Here is a 22,747-nt window from a genome sequence, read left to right as displayed (position 1 = left end):
CACTGAGAGGAATTCAACGATTCTACAACCAATCTCAGTTTCCTGCCAATTGTATATCCATATTGGCACTATCCCTTTTGTTCCATGGGTTTTAACTTTGCTGACAGGCCTACTATGTAGCATCTCCCTCGCATTTCCCTCCCTACTCCCCCCTCCTCTCTGGGGCAGGGGGTACATTCTGCTTGGGTAAGGAAAAGATGGGATGTGAGGGAAGCAGCTGAATGAATGATCTTTATCTTGCTGATAAAGAAGCCCACAGATTCCTTGTCCTGGTGACAATGATGGTGGAGGTGTTGGGAGAGATATTTTATGAAAAAAAAAACCTTGTTCTCAATGAATGATTCTCGAGTAGTTCTGGCAGAGGTGAGTAAGGCCCAATGATATTTGATACGGAGAGTTTTTTTTTAATAATCTTTATTGTCACAAGTAGACTTACATTAACAATGTAATGAAGTTACTGTGAAAAGTCCCTAGTCGCCACATTCCGACACCTGTTCGGGTTCACGGAGAGAGAATCCAGAATGTCCAAATTACCGAACAACACGTCTTTCGGGACTTGTGGTAGGAAACCGGAGCACCCGGAGGAAACCCACGCGGACACAGGGAGAATGTGCAGACTCCACACAGACAGTGATCCAAGCCAGGAATCAAATTTGGGACCTTGCCGCTGTGAAGTAACAGTGCTAACCACTGTGCTACCGTGCCGCCCATCTCCACGGGCAAAGGAAAATTAATTGGAGTTGGAGAGTGATTGGGGATTTGGATAAAGAGCAATCCAAAGAAGCGGGACAGGATTCCCTGGTCCCCAGCCGCCTGTTTCTTGGCAACGCGCCATTTGCTGGTGGCAGGATTCTTTCTTCCTGTCACCTGTGAATGGGATTTCCCATTGAAGCCACCCCATGCCGCTGTGAAACCCGTGGGTGGGGGTGCGAGAGAAGAGAAATCCCAACTGCCCACCCATGAGCCAAATGATAAAACTCCAAATGTTTTCTATTTTATAACGATTCATACGTCTGACAGCTATAACTTTGTTTTCATCCTTGATTAAACAAACCTTTTCAGATGTTAGCGACATCATTGAAAGAAACAAGAAGCATGGACTATTCGGTGCCTCTTCTGTTTCAAGCCGGTAAGAAGTTCCTTATTTTTGTTCCTTTATTAGGAGGAAAATTGTAGCAATTTGTATGTATTTTTAACCTATCAATTCCATAAAACTGAGCACATGCCATTACTGGCCTATTTGAGATTTATGCAGGAAATGTTTTTCAACAATATTGAAACTACAGTAACTTTTAAAGCAGAATTCTATAAATATCTGTAAACAATATCAGGAAAATCACTGGAGCAAGTAGAGCATTTCTGGGAAAACAGGTAATGGAAAAGAATTGAAATCACCTGAATTGGATCAAATTAGGAACAAATGTGCTTTCCTAACGAATGTAAGTTTTTTTCATATTACTGAAGGGGAAACTGAAATTATTAACGATTGTACTTCTCTTCTGTAACAATAAAATGGACATTATCATATGTTTCATCGTATTCTTTTAGAATGACAATACATTATAATGCAATGAAAATCATTGTAATTCTGGTTAAAGGGAATATAATGTACGTTATTTGATGCAACCTGTTTAATTAGGAAAGCAGTTCTTTTTGTTTTGTCGAAGTCTAAATAATTTGCAGACTCCAAATAAAAGCAAAAAACTGCGGATTCAGGAAATCTGAAATAAAAACAGAAAAAGCTGGACAAACTCAGCAGTTCTGGCAGATCTGTGGAGAGAGAAGTTCTGCAGAAGGATCATATGGAACATTGGCCCTGTTTCTCTCTCCACGGATGCTGCCAGACCTGCTGAGTTCAGCCAGCACTTCTGTTTTTACTCCTTACAGTCTCAGTCCTGTTCCATGATCTAATCCATTAGGGATGCATTTGCTTTAGGGTAAATTGGTACTAAGCGGAACAGAGATGTGTGTTGAAACAATAAATTTCATCCAAATTGAGGTGATGGGGAGCAATAGTGGAGGGTAAAGATAGAATCTGGCTCAGTTGTAATGCTGCCATTAGTGAATAATTTGCTGACAGTCACTAGTTAAGACACTCATTGGAAGAATGACTAATTGGGAACAGCTCAGAACTACAACACCACATCAATCAGAAGACCGGAGAAAATTGGAAGGGATAAAAGCTTGAAATTCTGCCAAGAAGTGCTGTGAAACAATGCTTCCAATTCTAGGTAACCCAAAGCCTTGGTTAAGGAACATTATTTTGATGCACTTTCTGGAGCAATGATTAAACATTTTCTTTTGTGTATACACAAGAAAAAAATAGCTGATTACAATGTTTTAATCAGTTAAACAGGTTTTAATATCTGTGATAGTTTTAAGACAATAGAGTTGGTAATCGGGGAGATAAATGCTTGGCAGAGATAAAGAGTAATATCTTTAATCTCCTTTTCAGGCTTTATACCTGTAATGTAAAGGATTTAATATTCAAACCGCATTTTAACGTTTTAATTTTTATTCATTTCAGTGCTTTATTAGTGAAAATGAAACCGTGGAAATATAATTTTATGGAACTTTACTGCCTCATTAATTTAATCAGAGACTTCTTTTCAAAAACAATCCAGTCCACAGTCCACACAGTTTTCCCCAATGAAATGATCTGTCTACTCTAGTATCAGTCAGATTAGTATCACTTAAAGCTGTGCCGATTAAAATAGATAGAGTGTAGGATTTCCAGATAATCTACTGTGGATTATTCCTCAATAGACCTGCAATAACAGCGTCACAATCATTGATCTACTTGCGTGAATGGCAAATGGAATAACAACACACTAAATGTTGATGTCTGTATCAAGCAGAGTCGCTGATACAAAAAAACTAACCAATGATGGAATGAAACTCCCTGCCACATGACAAGTCTTTAAATGGATTGATTCCGGAGTGATCTCAAGGCTAATATCTCTGCCTGAATTCTGGAGGTGAAACGTTAGCTGTAAAAAAATGGGGAGTATTTTATGGAGTCCATAAGAACTGGAAATGTAGAGATCCAGGTGATTGAATTAGAAAGGATGTGAAACGTTGATTTCCCGACAATGTGTTGAGATGCCATGATTACGTCTGCGGCATGTCTGTGGCGTGCTGAGCCTCATGCCATCCTGTGGTGGGTTCTTAAAGATTACATTTGCACGCCATGAATACACATTGGTGTAAAACGTTTTGCAATTGCGTCCTACATTCAAGATAAAGTAAATGGCGCAAGAAAATCTTTCCGCACGCAATTCACGTTTGTTTAAAGACTTTGGGGGCGATTCTCCGATATCGAGGCCAAGTGTGAACGCTGTTGTGAACGTCGTCGCGTTCCACAACGGCGCAAACAGGGCCCGGACACAAAGGGGGCCAGCACGGCGCTGGAGCGGTTCACGCCGCTCCAGCGTCCTTACGCAGCGCCAAATGGGCGCAGCGCCAACCCGCACATGCGCAGTTGGGGCAGCCCAATCCTGCGCATGCGTAATTGGGCCGCGCCATCCTGCGCATGCGCGGGGAATGTCTTACGCACGCCGGCCCCTCACCAACATGGAGCCGGTGTTCTGGGGCCGTGCGGGGAAGGAGGTAGGCCCGGGGGGGGGGGGGGAGGAGAGGCCGGCCCGCCGATCGGTGGGCCCCGATCGCCGGCCAGACCCCATCGGAGGCCACCCCAGTGATGGAGCCCCCCCAGCGTTCCCGCAGAGTTCCCGCCAGCAGCGACCAGGGGTGGACGGCGCCGGCGGGAACCTTTCGTGTCGTAGCGGCTGCTCGGCCCATCCGGCCGGAGAATCGCCGCTCGCAGGTTCTCCAAGCGGCCCGGTGCGAATCGCGCGCCGCTGGTTTCCTGGGGGTGGGAGAATCGCGTGCAGGGGTCGGGGTGGCGTGCCGCGATTCACGCGGCCCCCCGCCGATTCTCCCACCCGGCGTGGGGGGGGGGAGAATAGCGCCCATTGTGTGCCAGTCAGCTTTGTGCAGCTGTGTCTAAGGTCAGCGATTGTCTTCCTTGTCCTCTGTTGCACAAGGGAGGTTTGCAGGAGAGTGGCAGTTTGCATGGCCCAGGACGAGAAAGGGTGAGTTCGGGTGGAGAGTGGTGGCATGAAGGTTGAGGTTTGGCTGCGTGGAGGAATGGAAGAGGGATCCTTCCAAGGGAAGGACAGAGGATGGGGTTAGGGGTCTGAAGGAGTGACATGGGAAAGACCTGGAGTCCTGGGCGGTGGTGAGGGTTGTCGGGACAATCAGTCACGGTAAGAAAATGAGATGCCTAGAGGGTAGGATCAGTATCATCCAACTGGGCCCACCTCAGCGTGCTGGCTGGCAAAGTCCTTCCAAAGCTTCGCATTCGTGAAGCATTTGTGGCCTTTTATCGGGCGCTGTTTAGATCTGAGCCCTGCAGGAGGTGTGGCAATGGGGCAGTTTTTAGACAGGTTGGTGTTCCTGGGGGTGGTTAGAGGGAAGGGACAGGGATTGGAAGCGTCATTGGGATTGCAGGAGATAATGGAGTGTATGGGGTTGATGCAATTGGGAAAGGCACCAAGTGCAGATGGCTTTCCGGTGGAATGTTAATAACAGTTCTTGGCAGAGATGGCGCCCCATCTCCTGGGGATGAATAATGACTCACTGGCATGGGGGGAGTTACCGGCCATGCTTGCGCAGGCATCGATCTCTTCGATCCCAAAGAAGGATAGGGTTCCAACAGAGTGTGGATCTTATAGGCCCATCTCTCTGTTAAATACAAAGCTTTGTGTTCACCTACAACTTTTCAGTTATCCCTGCTGAGGGTGATCTCAGACAAGGCTCTTTAACATGAATAGAAACGAGAGCCAGCTCAACTTGCAAATTCAGCCGTGTCCCACAGAGTGGCACGTACAACACTGGACATTAAGATGAACATTTAATAAAGAATGAACAAAAATGCACCATGCTTCTCCCACAATAAAATCCATGTCCCTAACTCCCCTGAAACCATCAATTCATGCCAACCATGAGGCGTGCTCGTACAATGAGACCTCTGACTAAGCTAATCTAGTCAGATAACGATAATGCATATGGGAAAAAAGTGAAACCAGTGAAATGTGACGTATTTACAAGTGAAATTTAAATTTGAAAAAAAAAAACACTCGCTCAATAATTCTGATGTTAATGTCAATGGAATTGGGCAGGAATGTTTTGGCTGTGATGCAAAGCCTCCCTGTGTGACCAAGAGGCTCTCATACAGCCCACCCGTAGCTGCAGAATTGTCAGCTGATGGCGGGTTTGACCACTGAAAAGCTTCTTCCAACTTGGAATTTCACGTGTCCCCCATGCATGGCGCCAGCAGCAATTGCTTGGGAAACAGGAAAAGGAAGAATGCAAAAGTGGTGGACACTCCTGGTTCTGCTGTTAGGAAGGCATGCTACTAATTCCACCCTCTGCATTTTTTATTTTGGTTGTCTTCTAATTCCACCTGAATGTTCACAGAATTGATAAATTAGATTTGATATTTAAATCAGTATTGAATCACATTGCTGTGGAGCTGCTCAAGTACAACTGCAACATTGTTCGGTACGTACTGAATCGGTTCTTTAGGTTCATGATAGACATTGTCAAAACAGAATGCTGAAATAGATTTTAAATATTCAGTCAACCAGATGTCTTTTTATCAGCATGGGCCTGATTTTAAAGTTGAATGGTTTATGGTTTAAGCGAGACCAGAGGTGAGAAGAAACTTTTCTTACCGAGTAGGGGATTCCCAGAAAAACAGTTAGGATTTGAAAACAGTTTAAAACAATCGAGATTTAAAAAGAGCGGGAGCTGTGAGTTAGAGCAGAGATTTAAAAAGAGTGGAAGCTAAGAGTCAGAGCGGAGATTTAAAAAGTGCGAAAGCCAGAGTGGACAATAATCATGGGTGACTTTAATATGCATATAGACTGGGTTAATCAAATTGGCACAGGTATCCTCGAGGGAGAGTTCATTGAATGTGTTAGAGATTGTTTCTTGGAACAATATGTTGTGGAACCAACCAGGGAGCAGGTTATGCAGGATTTTGTATTATGCAATGAGAAGGGACCAAATAATTACCTCATAGTTAAGGATCCGCTCGGGAAGAGTGATTATCGCACGATAGAATTTCAAATTCAGATTGAGGGCAAGAAACTAGAGTTCCACACTCGCATTCTGGAGTTAAACAAACGTAATTACATTGGCATGAGGACTGATTTGGCCATAATGGACTGGGAAGGAAGATTAAAAGATAGAACAATTGATGAACAGGAAATATTACATTTTTCCCAACTAAAATATATTCCAGAGAGCACAAAAAATTGTAAGAGGGGAAAAAAACATCCATGGCTGAAGACAAAAATGAAGGCATACCATATTGCAAAGGCAAGTGATGGGGTCGAAGATTGGGAAATTTTTAAAGATCAATAAAGGATTACTAAAAAATTTATAAAAAGAACAAAGGTAAATTGTGAAAGAAAACTAGCGCAAGATATACAAAAAGATAGTTAAAGCTTCTGTAAGTATATAAAAGGGAAGAGAGTATCTAAAGTGAATGTTGGTCCCTTGGTGGATGAGACGGGGTAATTAATAGCGGGCAACACAGAAATGGTGGAGACACTAAATCAATATTTTACCTCAGTTTTCACCATGGAAGACATTGGTACCATTCCAATAGTAACAGATAATGTAGAGGTAATAATAATAATCGCTTATTGTCACAAGTAGGCTTCAATGAAGTTACTGTGAAAAGCCCCTAGTCGCAACATTACTAGTTCTGCATTACAACCCACAGAAAGGGAGGAACATAGAAAAATCATCATGGATAGGGAAAAAAGTACTAAACAAATTGTTGGGATTGAAGGCAGACTAGTCCCCAGGGCCTGATGGCCTACGTCATAGGGGTTAGAGGAAGTGGCAGTGGAAATGGTGGATCCATTGGCTATAATATTCTAATTTTCCCTGGATGCGGGAAGGTTCCAGTGGATTGAAAACATTATAATGTCTTTTTATTCAAAAAGGGAGGGAAGTAGAAAGTAGAAAACTATAGACCAGTTAGTTTAACATCTCTTGTTGGGAAATTGTTAAAATCCATCAGACCATAAGACATAGGAGCAGAATTAGGCCACTTGGCCCATCGAGTCTGCTCTACCATTCAATCATGGCTGATATTTTCTCATCCCCATTCTTCTGCCTTCTCCCCATAACCCCTGATCCCCTTATTAATCAAGAACCTATCTATCTCTGTCTTAAAGACACTCAGTGAATTGGCCTCCACAGCCTTCTGCAGCAAAGAGTTCCACAGATTCACCACCCACTGGCAGAAGAAATTCCTCCTCATCTCTGTTTTAAAGGATCGTCCCTTTAGTCTGAGATGGTGTCCTCTTGTTCTAGTTTTTCCTACAAGTGGAAACATCCTCTCCACGTCCACTCTATCCAGGCCTCGCAGTATCTTGTACGTTTCAATAAGATCCCCTCCAATCCATTGTTAAGGAAGTAATAAAGAGGACATTTAGAAAATCAAAACGCAATCCATCAGAGTCGGTATGATTTTATGAAGGATAAATCATGTTTGACTAATTTGCTAGAGTTCTTCGAAGATGTAACAAGCCAAGTTCATAATAGACATCCTGTGGATGTATATCTGGACTTCCGGAAGGTGTTTGATAAGGTGCTGCACAAAAGGTTAATACACAAGTTAAGATCACATGAGATTAGGGGTAATTTATTAGCTTCAATAGAAGACTGGCTAACCGACAGAAGGCAGAGATAAATGGGTCTTTTTCTAGTTTGTAGGATGTAACAAGTGGGGTGCCACAAGGTTCAGTCCTCAGGCTCCAACTGTTTACAATATATATTAATGACTTGGATATAGGGATAGAAGGTACTATAGCCAAATTTGCAGATGACACTAAAATAGATGGGATAGTAAGTTCCAATGAGAAAATAAGACATTTATAAAGGGATATAGATAGGTTAGGTGAGTGGGCCAAAATTTGGCTGATGGAGTTTAAGGTGGATAAATGTGAAGTTATCCATTTTTTCGGAAAAATTTAAAGGCAACTTATTATCTAAATGGCGAGAAACCTCAATATTGCTTCGGTATAGAGGGATCTGGGTGTCTTCGTGCATGAATCTCAGAAAACTAGTCTGCAGGTAAGGCAGGTAATAAGGAAGGCAAATGGAATGTTGGCCTTTATAGCTAAAGGGATAGAAAGTGTTGCTGCAACTGTATAAGGTATTGGTGAGACCGCATCTGGAGCACTGTGTACAGTTTTGGTCCCCTTATTTGAGGAAGAATGTAGTTGCATTAGAGACAGTTCAGAGGAGGTTCACTAGATTGATTCCAGAGATTAGGGGTTTATCTTCTGAAGCGAGGTTGAGCAGTTTAGGCCGATACTCTCTTGAGTTTAAAAGAATGAGAGGAGATCTAACTGAGGTATATACGATGATAACAGGTATTGACAAAGTAGACGTAGAGTGAATGCTTCCTCTTGTGGGGCAATCTAGAATGAGAGGTCATAATTTAAGGTTAAGGGATAGCAGATTTAAAACAAAGATGAGGAGAAATTACTTCTCTCAAAGGAATCTTGTGAATCTGTGGAATTCACTAGCCCAGAGTGCACTTGATGCCGGGAGTTTGAGTAAATTTAAGGAGGAGATACACAGATTTTTAATCAGTAAGGAGTTGAAAGGTTATGGAGAAAGGGGAGGAAAGATGGAGTTGAGGCCGAGAGGTGATCAGCCATGATTGAATTGAATGGCACAGCGGGCTCGAGGAGCTGAATTGCCTACTCCTGCTCCTAGTTCTTATGTTCTAAATAGGACAATCCGCTTGTTTAACAAGGAGCTGGACAAGTTTTTAGTTGGGAGTGGAAATTAGGGCAGAGGTAGTTAATAAAATGCTTCCGACATATTGGTTCTCTGCCGCCAGATTAAATTATGGGGAACATTTTCCGTGCAGGCCACTAGGCTGGGGCTGAATGGCGCCGTATTCTGAAATTTGTTTGATACTTTGAGAATGGAGATTTTTACTACAAAGCATTTTCTTTGAATATTAAATGGATGGATTAGAGCAGTTTGGACATGGTATGTGCAACAGTGGGCTTGGTGGCTGATTCATTTTCATTCCAAGTTTTATGTTTCCCTGTGCAGGACATTGAATGTTTTTTATGTAAGATCCATACCAACCTAATAGTTTAATGTGTCTGAGTAAGCTATTTACCTTTATCATGAAAATTATAATGTTTTCTTTGCCCACACACCCCCCTCGCCAGCAAACAGAATATGTACCCTCGTTATACTTACAATCATAGAATTTACAGTGCAGAAGGAGGCCATTCGGCCCATCGAGTCTGCACCGGCTCTTGGAAAGAGCACCCTACCCAAGGTCAACACCTCCACCCTATCCCCATAACCCAGTAACCCCACCCAACACTAAGGGCAATTTTGGACACTAAGGGCAATTTATCATGGCCAATCCACCTAACCTGCACATCTTTGGACTGTGGGAGGAAACCGGAGCACCCGGAGGGAACCCACGCACACGCGGGGAGGATGTGCAGACTCTGCACAGACAGTGACCCAAGCCGGAATCAAACCTGGGACCCTGGAGCTGTGAAGCAATTGTGCTATCCACAATGCTACCGTGCTGCCCACTTTAATGAAAACGTATGTTAACTTAATCGTAGGCTGCCTATGAATGAAAATTGTGTGAATTGGTTTTACATCCTACCAACTCTAAGAAACTCTTTGTGCAAACTCAGAGTTAGATCCCTACCTGAAAAAAGGCAGAGTGAAATTTCCTCATCCAAATGTTTTGCCCCTTTCCTTCCAGTTTTCTGGTCTGATCCAGATCTTGGATTTACACAGTAACTGCAAAGTGATATCTCTACACACCAATATTACAGTTGTAGTCTAAAGGCACATTGCTGAGAGCACTGCTGCTTGCAAAAATGCAACATTTTGCAGATGAGTGAGGCTAGTGATAAATAACCATTGATTATTAACACCCAGTACACAGAATTATGTCTTGTGGAAGCACTATTTCTCAACAATTTTCTTTTCTCGGTATGAGGTTGAAATGTATTATTCACCAGTGAAAAATATTCAAATATTCTAACATGCTCATGTAACCTTAAACATCAGAAATCAATGTCGGGGAAAAAGCTGTTTAAAAAATAAAAGAACGAATCAGCATGTTGCAGAGTAATTATATGTTTACTTTTCCAATTTATCCAAATGCACATAATCAACAATTTCATTTTAGATCATTTCACTCAGAAATCATTTGCGAGAATTTTTTCCTTATTTTGTTTCATAGTAATTTGTGCATCCTACCACAATATCACTGTTTAACCAACAGAACTTGAGAGAATGAGACAAACATAATTCAAGAAAAATTATTTTTTTAAACTTTATTTTTGGAAAATGTTAGGAAAATTTTAATCATTTTTTAAAAATTTAGAATACCCAATTTATTTTTCCAATTACGGGCAATTTAACGTGACCACTTTGCCTCGCCTGCCCATCTTTGGGTTGTGGGGGTGAGACCCCCATGGGGAGAATGCGCAAACTCCACACGGACAGTGAACTGGGGCTGGGATCGAACCCAGGTCCTCAGCATCGTGAGGCAGCAGTGCTGCCGTGCTGCCCAGGAAAATTTTAATAGTATAAAGCAAGTTACAAGAGTAGGAGGGAGTTTCTCTAATGGGGTTCAAGGGCAAATGTGTATCATGGTGTCTCAAGGATGGGAATGACAGTACAGGTCTTTCACATTGTTGAGGGTATCTGCTATTGTTTTGGTAAGTTGTTGCCTTTATATTGTAAAACACTTAAATTGTCTGAAGTATAAATAATGTGTATAGGGCTCTGGGTGGTATTTTGTTCATGTTTTAATTATAGCAAGGTGACAACAATGTTCAAACAATTAACCTACTGGGGATGGCATTCAACCTGAGACTTGAATAGTTTAGTTTAAAGCCGTTCAACTCGCCTTTCCCAATTGATTGGTCTGTTTTAAAAAAAAATTTAGAGTACCCAATTCATTTTTTCCAATTAAGCGGCAATTTAGCGTGACTAATCCACCTAACCTGCACATCTTTGGGTTGTGGGGGCGAAACCCACGCAAACACGGGGAGAATGTGCAAACACCACACGCACAGTGACCCAGGCGGGGTCGAACCTGTGACCACGGCGCCGAGAGGCAGCAGTGCTAACCACTGCGACACCGTGCTGCCCCAATTGATTGGTATGTAAAGGCACTGTCCAGTATTGTATTGAGAATGCAGACAAGGAAGATCCCAGGTCTGAGCTGTGCTGGCTGATACTATAATACTGGTTTATGAATAAAGGCAGTTCTTAAGTAATTTCTTAAAATGCTCATTCTTTGACATGAACCAAAATTAATTACTTAATTACAGAATACATCACACCACCTCCTGTTCTCTCCTAATGTCCTGGCAGTGGCAAGAGTGAGAATCCTGGCAAGTTTCTTTTCTTCCTAGCTTATAGCTGCAGAGGGTAATTCTAGTGCCCTCAAAGTTGCCTTGGTTACAAACTTAATGCAGCCCACAAGCCTGCGACCATCTTGGTTTATCATCTCAGTTTCACACTGGACACTGCACCAACCAGCACCTTATATACCTTGTGCCATGTGCTAGCAAAAGTAGAAATAGGAAGATGGGGATAATCAGTGCGTGGATTGAGGCATGCTGCAGAAGAGAAGGCACTGGGACCAGTTCTGGGACAGGAGGCAGCAATTGAAAAGGAAGAGGTGGGCACTTAATATTCAGGGGTACAAAAAGTTCAGAAATGATAGGGAAGGCAAAAAGAGAAGTGGGGTGGTAGTTCTGATTATAGAAGACATAATATTGAAAAGAGAGGATGTCCTTGTGGATACATGGGTAGAATCCTTTTGGTTAGGGTTGAGAAGCAACAAGGGTGTGATCACACTACTGGGGATATTCTATAGGCCTCCAAATAGTGAGAAAGCGAACCAAATCTACTGGGAAATCACAGAGATGTGCAAGAACTATAGAGCGGTGATATTGGACAATTAACCAAATTGTATTGAGGTAATGCAAGTGTAAAGGGTAACGAGAGGAAGGAATTTCTGAAATGTGAACAGTTTATTCTCGATCCAACTCGGGGAACGTATGCTGGAGTTGGTGTTGCGATTGCTCAGGAATTCACTGGAAGAAAACTGTTTGCATATTGGCCAGTCCCAAGCCTTTGTGTCAAACCAGTGGTAGCTCTTCATTTGTTTATGCGTCTGTAAAGGCATTGCTGGGATAAAGGAATAGGCTGAATTTGAATCATCTTCTTGCGTTTGTATTGAGATCTTTCCAGCCTTTTTTGTTTGGTGTAAGATTTTTCCTGTTTAATAAATATTTTATTCTTTGTGTTTGAAGCTCATCAGCAGAGTTCTGTTAATTTGTTCAGTCATTTTCCTCCACAGTGTTCTAAAACAAAGTTAGGATCTATCAAGCTAGGTTTCACTTTGGAATCTGATTTGTTCAGTATTGACATCAGCTGGGATCATAATCATAGAATCTACAGTGCAGAAGGAGGCCATTCAGCCCATCCCGTCTGCACGACCCTTGGAAAGAGCACCCTAGTTAAGGCCACGCCTCCACCCTATCTCCATAAGCTAGTAACCCCACCTAACCTTTTGGACACTAAGGGGCAATTTAGTATGGCCAATAACCTGCACATCTTTGGACTGTGGCAGGAAACCGGAGCACCCGGAGGAAACCCACGCAGACACAGGGAGAAAGTGCAAACTCCACACACACAGTCACCCAAGGCCGGAATTGAACCCGGGTACTTGGAGCTGTGAGGCAGCAGTGCTAACCACCGTACCGCCCATGTATGAAGCTTGTCACTTGGATTCTTCAAGTCAGAACAAGACCAAATATAATCAGTTGAGAGGTAAAGTGAAGTGGGAAATAAGACTGCAAGGAGAGAATATGAGAACAGTATGCAGTTAATATAAAAAGGGACCTAAAAATCTTCTCCCAGCATATATGTATATATACATATATTAATTGTATGTAGTCGGGCGGCACAGTTGTTAGCACTGCTGCCTCACAGCTCTGAGGACCCGGATTCAATATCGACCCCGGGTCACTGTGTGGAGTTTGCACATTCTCCCCGTGTCTACGTGGGTCTTACCCCACAACCCAAAAAATGTGCAGGTAGGTGAATTGGCCACGCTAAATTGTCGCTTAATTGAAAAAAAAGAATTGGGTACTCCAAATTTTTTTTTTTTTAAGTGTGTGTAGTAAGAGGTATTGTGGGACCCATTAGGAACAAAGAAGTTGATATGTGCTTAGTGGCGTAGGGCATAGCTATAATTTTTGATGAGTATTTTATATTTTCTAAGGAAGAGAACGTTGATAAAAACGTAGAAGCAGAGATCGAAGTATTGGATGTTGTGAAAATTGATAGGCTGGGTGTCATGGAAAGGCTGGCTGTACTTAGTGGATAAGTCGCCTGGTCCGGATGGCATACATCACAGGTTGCTTAAGGAAGTGGGAGTGGAAATTATGGATGGGCTTGCCATAATCTTCCAATCTTCCCTACATTCAAGAGACATGCCAGAGGATTGGAGAATGGCAATTGTATCATCCTTATGCAAGTACGCGTGTCAGGGAATGTCTAGTAACAACAGTTTAATATCAGTGGTGGGTAAGAACTAAGAATCAGCGGAAAGAAAACCAACGGGCATTTGGAGGGGCTTGATCTAATTAAGGAGAGCCAGCATGGATTTGTAAAATGCAATTCGTGCTTCATTAATTTCATTAATTTTTTGATGAAATAACAAAGAAAGTTGATGAAGGCAATGCAATGTTGTTGTCTATGTGACATTTTTTTTTTTTACAAATATTTTATTGAAAATTTTTGGTCAACCAACACAGTACATTGTGCATCCTTTACACAATATTATAACAACACAAATAACAATGACCTATTTTATAAACAAATAAAAAAAATTTTTAAAAATGAATAAATAATAAATAACAAATATGAAAACTAACCCTAATTGGCAACTGCCTTATCACAAGTAACACTCTCCAAAAATATAATTTAACAGTCCAATATATAATTATCTGTAGCAACGACCTATACATATTATACAGTATATATTAACAACCCTGAGAGTCCTTCTGGTTCCTCCTCCCCCCCCTCCCCCTCCCTCCCCTCTCCCCCACCCCCCCCCCCCCCCCCCACCCCCGATCCTGGGCTGCTGCTGCTGCCTTCTTTTTTCCATTCCATCTATCTTTCTGCGAGGTATTCGACGAACGGTTGCCACCGCCTGGTGAACCCTTGAGCCGACCCCCTTAGAACAAACTTAATCCGCTCTAGCTTTATAAACCCTGCCATGTCATTTATCCAGGTCTCCACCCCCGGGGGCTTGGCTTCTTTCCACATTAACAATATCCTGCGCCGGGCTACTAGGGACGCAAAGGCCAAAACATCGGCCTCTCTCGCCTCCTGCACTCCCGGCTCTTGTGCAACCCCAAATATAGCCAACCCCCAGCTTGGTTCGACCCGGACCCCCACTACTTTTGAAAGCACCTTTGTCACCCCCATCCAAAACCCCTGTAGTGCAGGGCATGACCAAAACATATGGGTATGATTCGCTGGGCTTCTCGAGCACCTCGCACACCTATCCTCCACCCCAAAAAATTTACTGAGCCGTGCTCCAGTCATATGCGCCCTGTGTAATACCTTAAACTGAATCAGGCTTAGCCTGGCACACGAGGACGACGAGTTTACCCTGCTTAGGGCATCTGCCCACAGCCCCTCCTCGATCTCCTCCCCCAGCTCTTCTTCCCATTTCCCTTTTAGTTCATCTACCATAGTCTCCCCCTCATCCCTCATTTCCCTATATATATCTGACACCTTACCATCCCCCACCCATGTCTTTGAGATCACTCTGTCCTGCACCTCTTGTGTCGGGAGCTGCGGGAATTCCCTCACCTGTTGCCTCGCAAAAGCCCTCAGTTGCATATACCTGAATGCATTCCCTTGGGGCAACCCATATTTCTCGGTCAGCGCTCCCAGACTCGCGAACTTCCCATCCACATACAGATCTTTCAGTTGCGTTATTCCTGCTCTTTGCCACATTCCATATCCCCCATCCATTCCCCCCGGGGCAAACCTATGGTTGTTTCTTATCGGGGACCGCCCCAAGGCTCCAGTCTTTCCCCTATGCCGTCTCCACTGTCCCCAAATCTTTACCGGGCTTGTGGTGTAGTTCCTCGGTGAGAACGGCAATGGGGCTGTCACCATAGCCTGTAGGCTAGTCCCCCTACAGGACGCCCTCTCTAATCTCTTCCACGACGCTCCCTCCTCCTCTCCCATCCACTTACTCACCATTGAAATATTAGCGGCCCAATAATACTCACTTAGGCTCGGTAGTGCCAGCCCCCCCCTATCCCTGCTACGCTGTAAGAATCCCTTCCTCACTCTCGGGGTCTTCCCGGCCCACACAAAACCCATGATGCTCTTTTCAATCCTTTTTTAAAAAAAGCCTTCGTGATCACCACCGGGAGGCACTGAAACACAAAGAGGAATCTCGGGAGGACCACCATCTTAACCGCCTGCACCCTCCCTGCCAGTGACAGGGATACCATATCCCATCTCTTGAAATCCTCCTCCATTTGTTCCACCAATCGCGTTAAATTTAACCTATGCAATGTGCCCCAATTCTTGGCTATCTGGATCCCCAGGTAACGAAAGTCCCTTGTTACCTTCCTCAACGGTAGGTCCTCTATTTCTCTACTCTGCTCCCCTGGATGCACCACAAACAACTCACTTTTTCCCATGTTCAATTTATACCCTGAAAAATCCCCAAACCCCCCAAGTATCCGCATTATTTCTGGCATCCCCTCCGCCAGGTCTGCCACGTGTAGTAGCAAATCGTCCGCATACAAAGATACCCGGTGTTCTTCTCCTCCTCTAAGTACTCCCCTCCACTTCTTGGAACCCCTCAACGCTATCGCCAGGGGCTCAATCGCCAGTGCAAACAATAATGGGGACAGAGGGCATCCCTGCCTTGTCCCTCTATGGAGCCGAAAATATGCAGATCCCCGTCCATTCGTGACCACGCTCGCCATCGGGGCCCTATACAACAGCTGCACCCATCTAACATACCCCTCTCCAAAACCAAATCTCCTCAACACCTCCCACAAATAATCCCACTCCACTCTATCAAATGCTTTCTCGGCATCCATCGCCACTACTATCTCCGTTTCCCCCTCTGGTGGGGCCATCATCATTACCCCTAACAGCCTCCGTATATTCGTGTTCAGCTGTCTCCCCTTCACAAACCCAGTTTGGTCCTCGTGGACCACCCCCGGGACACACTCCTCTATTCTCATTGCCATTACCTTGGCCAGGATCTTGGCATCTACATTTAGGAGGGAAATAGGTCTATAGGACCCGCATTGTAGCGGGTCCTTTTCCTTCTTTAAGAGAAGCGATATCGTTGCTTCAGACATAGTCGGGGGCAGTTGTCCCCTTTCCTTTGCCTCATTAAACGTCCTCGTCAATACCGGGGCGAGCAAGTCCGCATATTTTCTATAAAATTCGACTGGGAATCCATCCGGTCCCGGGGCCTTTCCCGCCTGCATGCTCCTAATTCCTTTCACCACTTCTTCTACCTCGATCTGTGCTCCCAGTCCCACCCTTTCCTGCTCTTCCACCTTGGGAAATTCCAGCCGATCCAAAAAGCCCATCATTCTCTCCCTCCCATCCGGGGGTTGCGCTTCATATAATTTTTTATAAAATGTCTTGAACACTCCATTCACTCTCTCCGCTCCCCGCTCCATCTCTCCTTCCTCATCCCTCACTCCCCCTATTTCCCTCGCTGCTCCCCTTTTCCTCAATTGGTGTGCCAGCAACCTGCTCGCCTTCTCCCCATATTCGTACTGTACACCCTGTGCCTTCCTCCATTGTGCCTCTGCAGTGCCCGTAGTCAGCAAGTCAAATTCCACATGTAGCCTTTGCCTTTCCCTGTACAGTCCCTCCTCCGGTGCTTCCGCATATTGTCTGTCCACCCTCAAAAGTTCTTGCAGCAACCGCTCCCGTTCCTTACTCTCCTGCTTCCCTTTATGTGCCCTTATTGATATCAGCTCCCCTCTAACCACCGCCTTCAACGCCTCCCAGACCACTCCCACCTGGACCTTGGCTACAGACCAAGAGCTGGAAGTGGAATTAGACAGAATTGTCCTTTCTTAGAACATAAGAACTAGGAGCAGGAATAGGTAATTTAGTCTCTCGAGCCTGCTCCACCGTTCAATACGATCATGGCTGATCTAATGCTGGCCTCAACTCCACCGTTCTGCCCGTTCTCCGTAACCCTTCAACCCATTACTAATTAAAAATCTGTCTAACTCCTCCTTAAATTTACTCATTGTCCCACCATCCACCGCACTCTGGCGTAGCGAATTCCACAGATTTACGACCCTTTGGGAGAAGTAGTTTTTCCTCATCTCGGTTTTAAATTTGCTACCGCTTATCCTTTTTAAAAAAAAATTTAGAGTACCCAATTATATTTTTTTCCAATTAAGGGCCAATTTAGCGTGGCCAATCCACCTAACCTGCACATCTTTTGGGTTGTGGGGGCGAAATCCACGCAGAATTTGGGAGAATGTGCAAACTCGACACTGACAGTGACCCAGGGCCGGGTTTCGAACCCGGGTCCTCATCGCCGTAGTCCCAGTGCTAACCACTGCGCCACCGTGCTGCCCCTGCTACCCCTTATCCTGGGATTATGACCTCTCGTTCTAGATTACCCCACAAGAGGAAGCATTTTCTGATTCCTCACAATTGCTTTCTTTTGATTTTGCCTCCACAGCAAATGTAAACATCTTGTCCCATTCCACCCCAACATATTTGAAAGCAAAACAATGAAGGGCAAAACAAATTTAGGGCAGCACGGTAGCATTGTGGATAGCACAATTGCTTCACAGCTCCAGGGTCCCAGGTTCGATTCCGGCTTGGGTCACTGTGTGGAGTCTGCACATCCTCCCCGTGTGTGCGTGGGTTTCCTCCGGGTGCTCCGGTTTCCTCCCACAGTCCAAAGATGTGCAGGTTAGGTGGATTGGCCATGATAAATTGCCCTTAGTGTCCAAAATTGCCCTTAGTGTTGGGTGGGGTTACTGGGTTATGGGGATAGGGTGGAGGTGTGGACCTTGGGTAGGGTGCTCTTTCCAAGAGCCGGTGCAGACTCGATGGGCCGAATAGCCTCCTTCGGCACTAAAATAAAAAATTCTATGCTATGCAAGTGTGGCTTTGATCCACCTTGAGAACCAACAAGTCTCTCTCTGATGGGGTAGATCACAGAATAAAACTAACAGTGAAAGTATTGTGATGCCTGTCCTTATACCTGAAGGTGACATGAGTGCATGCAACCAACTCTGATGTGAGCAAGCAATTTTTTTAAAAGGGTCTTAAGCGTTCTAATAATGGAAACATTGCAGTTTTGGAACAGGTCACCTTAGGCCTAAGAAGCAGCTTTATTCTTTGATTTAAATAGATTGCATAAGAAGGAACAAAGGGTTTGAGAGGGAATGATGCATACAAGTCACAGAAACCTAATTTGTGGGTACTAAAAACAGCTAGCCCAAACCTGAACTAATCATAAATATGAAGCCTAGGAAGGCTATTAGAATTATCCAGCAATGTGGTCAGGTTGTGTTTGGAATAATGTGCACAATTTTAGGAACTCTACCTTGTGAAAGATAAACAGGCCTTCAGGGAGTCCCAATAATGATGCACCAGGATGATAACCTGAGATGAAAGCACTTAGCTATTATGAGAAATAGGTAAACTTGGGTTATATTCTTCAGATATGAGGCGTTAAGAGCTAATCCGATTGTGGTAAAGGGATTTAATAACATAAACATTCTTTCCTCTAGTAGGGGGATCTAGAACAAGGGGACATAATCTTTAAATTAGAACTAAGTCAGTTAGAGGTGAAACCACAAAGATTTCCTTTATACAAAGGCTGTGAGAATATAGAATATATTATCCCAGGAGACGCTAAATGCAGAATCAAATGCCATGTTTAAAAGGGAAGTGGCTGCATATTTAGAAAGTAAGGTATATGAAAAAAGGCAGGTAAATACAATTAAAGAGATAAAGAACTACCATTTATTTTTCTGATAACATGGTTTCACACACTAGTTAGGCCAAATTACTTGCTCTCGCATTATAAACCGCTGCATTTAATTGTTTTTGCCTTTAATATTTATGTGATAAACTGTGAATAACACATGGATTTCATCATCTCTACCTATACAGACTACCTCCCTTAAAAGCCCCTCCTCCCAGCTCCACACCTCCTCCAGATGTCTACGCTCACTCCCTTACAAAACATCTCTACAGTTCTTTCCCATCATCAGTGCCTGCTCCTTGCACATCATTATCATGAGACCTACCTCCCTCTTGATCCCCTCACCGTTCAATTCCTGACCATCCAAATCCCCAGCCTGACTTCCATACTTGTAACATTGTGAAAGCCGCTCTTTTTTCTGTCATTCCCCCTATCCTTTTCAAAGCTACTACTAGCAGTCCCATCCTCAAAAACTCCACATCAACCAATCTCTTCTTTCCTGTCAAATGCCACCTTCTCCCAGCTCCATGCCCATCTTTTGCGAAGCTCAGCATTTATACTTCTGCTTGACTTCTAATCTTCTCACAGCACCAAGTATCCTTGCCAGTCACAAATGGCATCTCTTGACAATGATCTTACTCTTCTAAACTCTAGTGGGTACAAACCTAACCTCTTCAGCCTTTCCTCAAAAGACAACATGCCTCTTCCTGATATTCGTCCAGTAAACCTTCTCTGAACTGCTTCTAATGCACTTACATCTTTCCTTAAATAAGGAGACCAATGCTGAACACAGCACTCCATCTCTGGCCTCACCCATGCCCTATACAACGGAAGCATAACCTCCCTACTTTTGTAATTTATTCCCCTCGCAATAAACCATAACATTCTCTGAGCTCTCTTAATTACTTGCTCCACCTGTGTACTAGCCTTTTGTGATTTATGCACCAGGACACCCAGATCTCTCAGACCTCTGCAATCGCTCGCCATTTAGATATTAAGCTTCTTTTTTATTCTTCCTGCCAAAATGGAGATTTTGCATTTGCCTGCATTATGCATACTCCATTTGCCAGATCTTTGCCCTCTCAATTAACCTAGCGATGCCCATTCGTAACCTGGTGTCCCTTTCCCTCTCTCATTCCACCGGGGCAATTGTTCCATTCAAGGAGCCAGTTATTGGTGATTTATGTTGTACTGTTAACATACGCCCGAATAAGTTGATTTATAACTTGGCATTCCTCCCTCACTGTTAAAAGCACCCTTATGATCAGTATTCAGTAATTTTGGTATTCCTTGACTATTGACTGACTCCATTAAATAAACAACAGGAACGTGCATTTGTCTGATACCTTTCAGGCAGCACGGTAGCACAGTGGTTAACATTGTGGCTTCACAGCACCAGGGTCCCAGGTTCGATTCCCTGTTGGGTCACTGTCTGTGTGGAGTCTGCACGTTCACCCCGTGTCTGCATGGGTTTCCTCCGGGTGCTCCGGTTTCCTCCCACAGTCCACAAAGACGTGCAGGTTAGGTGGATTGGACATGCTAAATTACCCTTAGTGTCCAAAAAGCTTGGGAGGGATTATTGGGTTACGGGGGTAGGGTGGAAGTGAGGGCTTAAAGTGGGTCGATGCAGACTCGATGGGCCAAATGGCCTCCTTCTGCACTGTATGTTCTATGTTCTTTACCATAATAAAACTGCCCAAGGCAATTATGGAACAAAATTTGACACTGAGCCACAAAGCAGATATGATAGGCACGATCGAACAGTCACGTTGCGCCTGAAAGGCAGCATGCTGCAGTGCAACATGGCTGAAAGAAGTTGGGAGACCACGCTCCTGGGATCTACCCGGCTCGCAACGCCTCGCGAGATCATGTTTTGGCAAATCTGCATATTAGAGCAAGACAGCTAGTCACAATCTAAAATGCAGTTTTCCGGGGCACCTGAGGCTTTGGGATCTATCCCTTTCACCTCGGAGACGTCAGGCGAGCGCCATTTAGCATTGGTCTCCACAAACGGGGACCAAACACAACAACACTCATGGGGGTCTCCCAGGGGATCGGAGGCTCCCAGGTGTTTGCCCCCTGTGCAGGATATGTCATAGCACTGCTGGTGCCATCTGGACACCTTGGCAATGCCATCTGGGTGCCAGTCTGGTACTGCCAAGATGCCCAGGTGGCACTGCCAGGGTGCCATGCTGGCATTTTGCACGCAGTGGTGATTAGGCCAAGGATGCCCTGCGTGACTGTTGTGGGGATGAGAGGGGGGAATGGGGACCCCCTCATTGTATGTTGGGACTTGGGAGGGGAGGGGTCAGAGGTTGGGTGTGGGCTCCAGAGATCGGGACGCCATTTAAAAATGACGACCCAATCTCTCGCTGCACCGAGGAGTTCTGGCAAGTGGAGCTCCTCAGTGCAGAAATCAGGGCTATGTGCAGCCTCGGCCTCACGTTCTCTGCTCAGGGCCCTTTTCTAATTGGGGCTTGTTAAGTAGCGGGGTGTTACTTGACGCTGCGAGCACCGGGTAACATGCGGCTAAATGCGCTCACTCTGGGACTTTGCTCCCATTTAGTTAAATCACGCCTGATGTGCGGATTAGGTGGATTGGCCATGATAAATTGCCCCATAACATCCAGGGATGTGCAGATTAAGTTATGGGGTTGCGGAGATAGGTCAGGGTGGACGGGGGAATGGACATAGGTAGAGTGCTCAGTTGAAGAGTCGGTGAAGACGCGGGCTGAATGGCCTCCTTCTGCACTGTAGGGATTCTGAGAGACCAGATGACTAAACACTGGGTCAATGTGGTAGGTATTAAAGTGCATGTTAAAGATGGGAAGAAAGGTGAAGAGATATAGGGAGGGAATCCTACAGTTTAGCGTCGAGGCAGCTGGAAACATGACCACTAGTGATTATTAAAATCAGGAATGCTTAAAGATGTCAGAGATTACAAATGGGAGGTAAGGGCAAATTAGTGAGGGATTTGAACAAAAAAAAGGAGAATTTTAACATCAAGGCATTGCAGGACTGGCTACCAATTCTGATTAGTAAGCATAAAGGGAGATGGGGTGTAGGACTTGGTGCAAATTAGGAATGGCCAGCAGAGTTTTGGATGACCACCATTTGCAGGGGTTGAGTGAGGTTGAATATGGGCTTCTGATCAGGGATGCATTGGAATAATCAAGTCTGCAGGTAACAAAGGCATGGATAGGGTTTCAACAGCAGATAAACTGAGGCAAGTATGAAGTGGCCGATGTTACACATGTGGAAATGGACAGTCTTGGTTACCATGTAGATGTGTGATTGAAAGATCACCCCATGATCAAATACAACACCAAGGTTGTTAAGAGTCTGGTTCAGTCACAAACAGTTGCCAGGGAGAGAGATGGAGTCAGGGGAAAGGGAACCGAGTTTATGACTGGAACTGAAGACCATGACTTCCATCTTCCTCGTATTCAGTTGAAAGAAATTTTTGTTCATCCTGTACCACATGTCAGAGAAGCAGCCAGACAATTTTGAGATAGAGTGGGGGTAAAGAAAGGTAGAGGTGAGGTACGGCTGGGTATCAGCACTGTACATGTCGAACGTGCTGCCATGATTTTGCATGATGTAGCTGAGTAGCAACAT

The 22,747-nt window shown here is 44.5% G+C and overlaps 1 protein-coding gene across 2 annotated transcripts in view; it reads left to right on the top strand.

The window, feature by feature from the left end:
* camkmt (calmodulin-lysine N-methyltransferase) overlaps positions 1 to 22,747 on the top strand; it is a 432,111-nt gene that overhangs the window by 353,749 nt on the left and 55,615 nt on the right. For both annotated transcript variants that reach the window (XM_072510908.1, XM_072510901.1), the window contains exon 7: positions 1,063 to 1,129. In XM_072510908.1, the coding sequence (XP_072367009.1) occupies positions 1,063 to 1,129 (67 nt within the window). The remainder of the gene's footprint in view (positions 1 to 1,062; positions 1,130 to 22,747) is intronic.

Source organism: Scyliorhinus torazame, chromosome 1 (genome assembly GCF_047496885.1).
Source record: "Scyliorhinus torazame isolate Kashiwa2021f chromosome 1, sScyTor2.1, whole genome shotgun sequence".
NCBI lineage: Eukaryota > Metazoa > Chordata > Chondrichthyes > Carcharhiniformes > Scyliorhinidae > Scyliorhinus > Scyliorhinus torazame.
The sequence above is the reverse complement of the archived record's forward strand: the minus strand, read 5'-3'. Positions and strand labels throughout refer to the sequence as shown.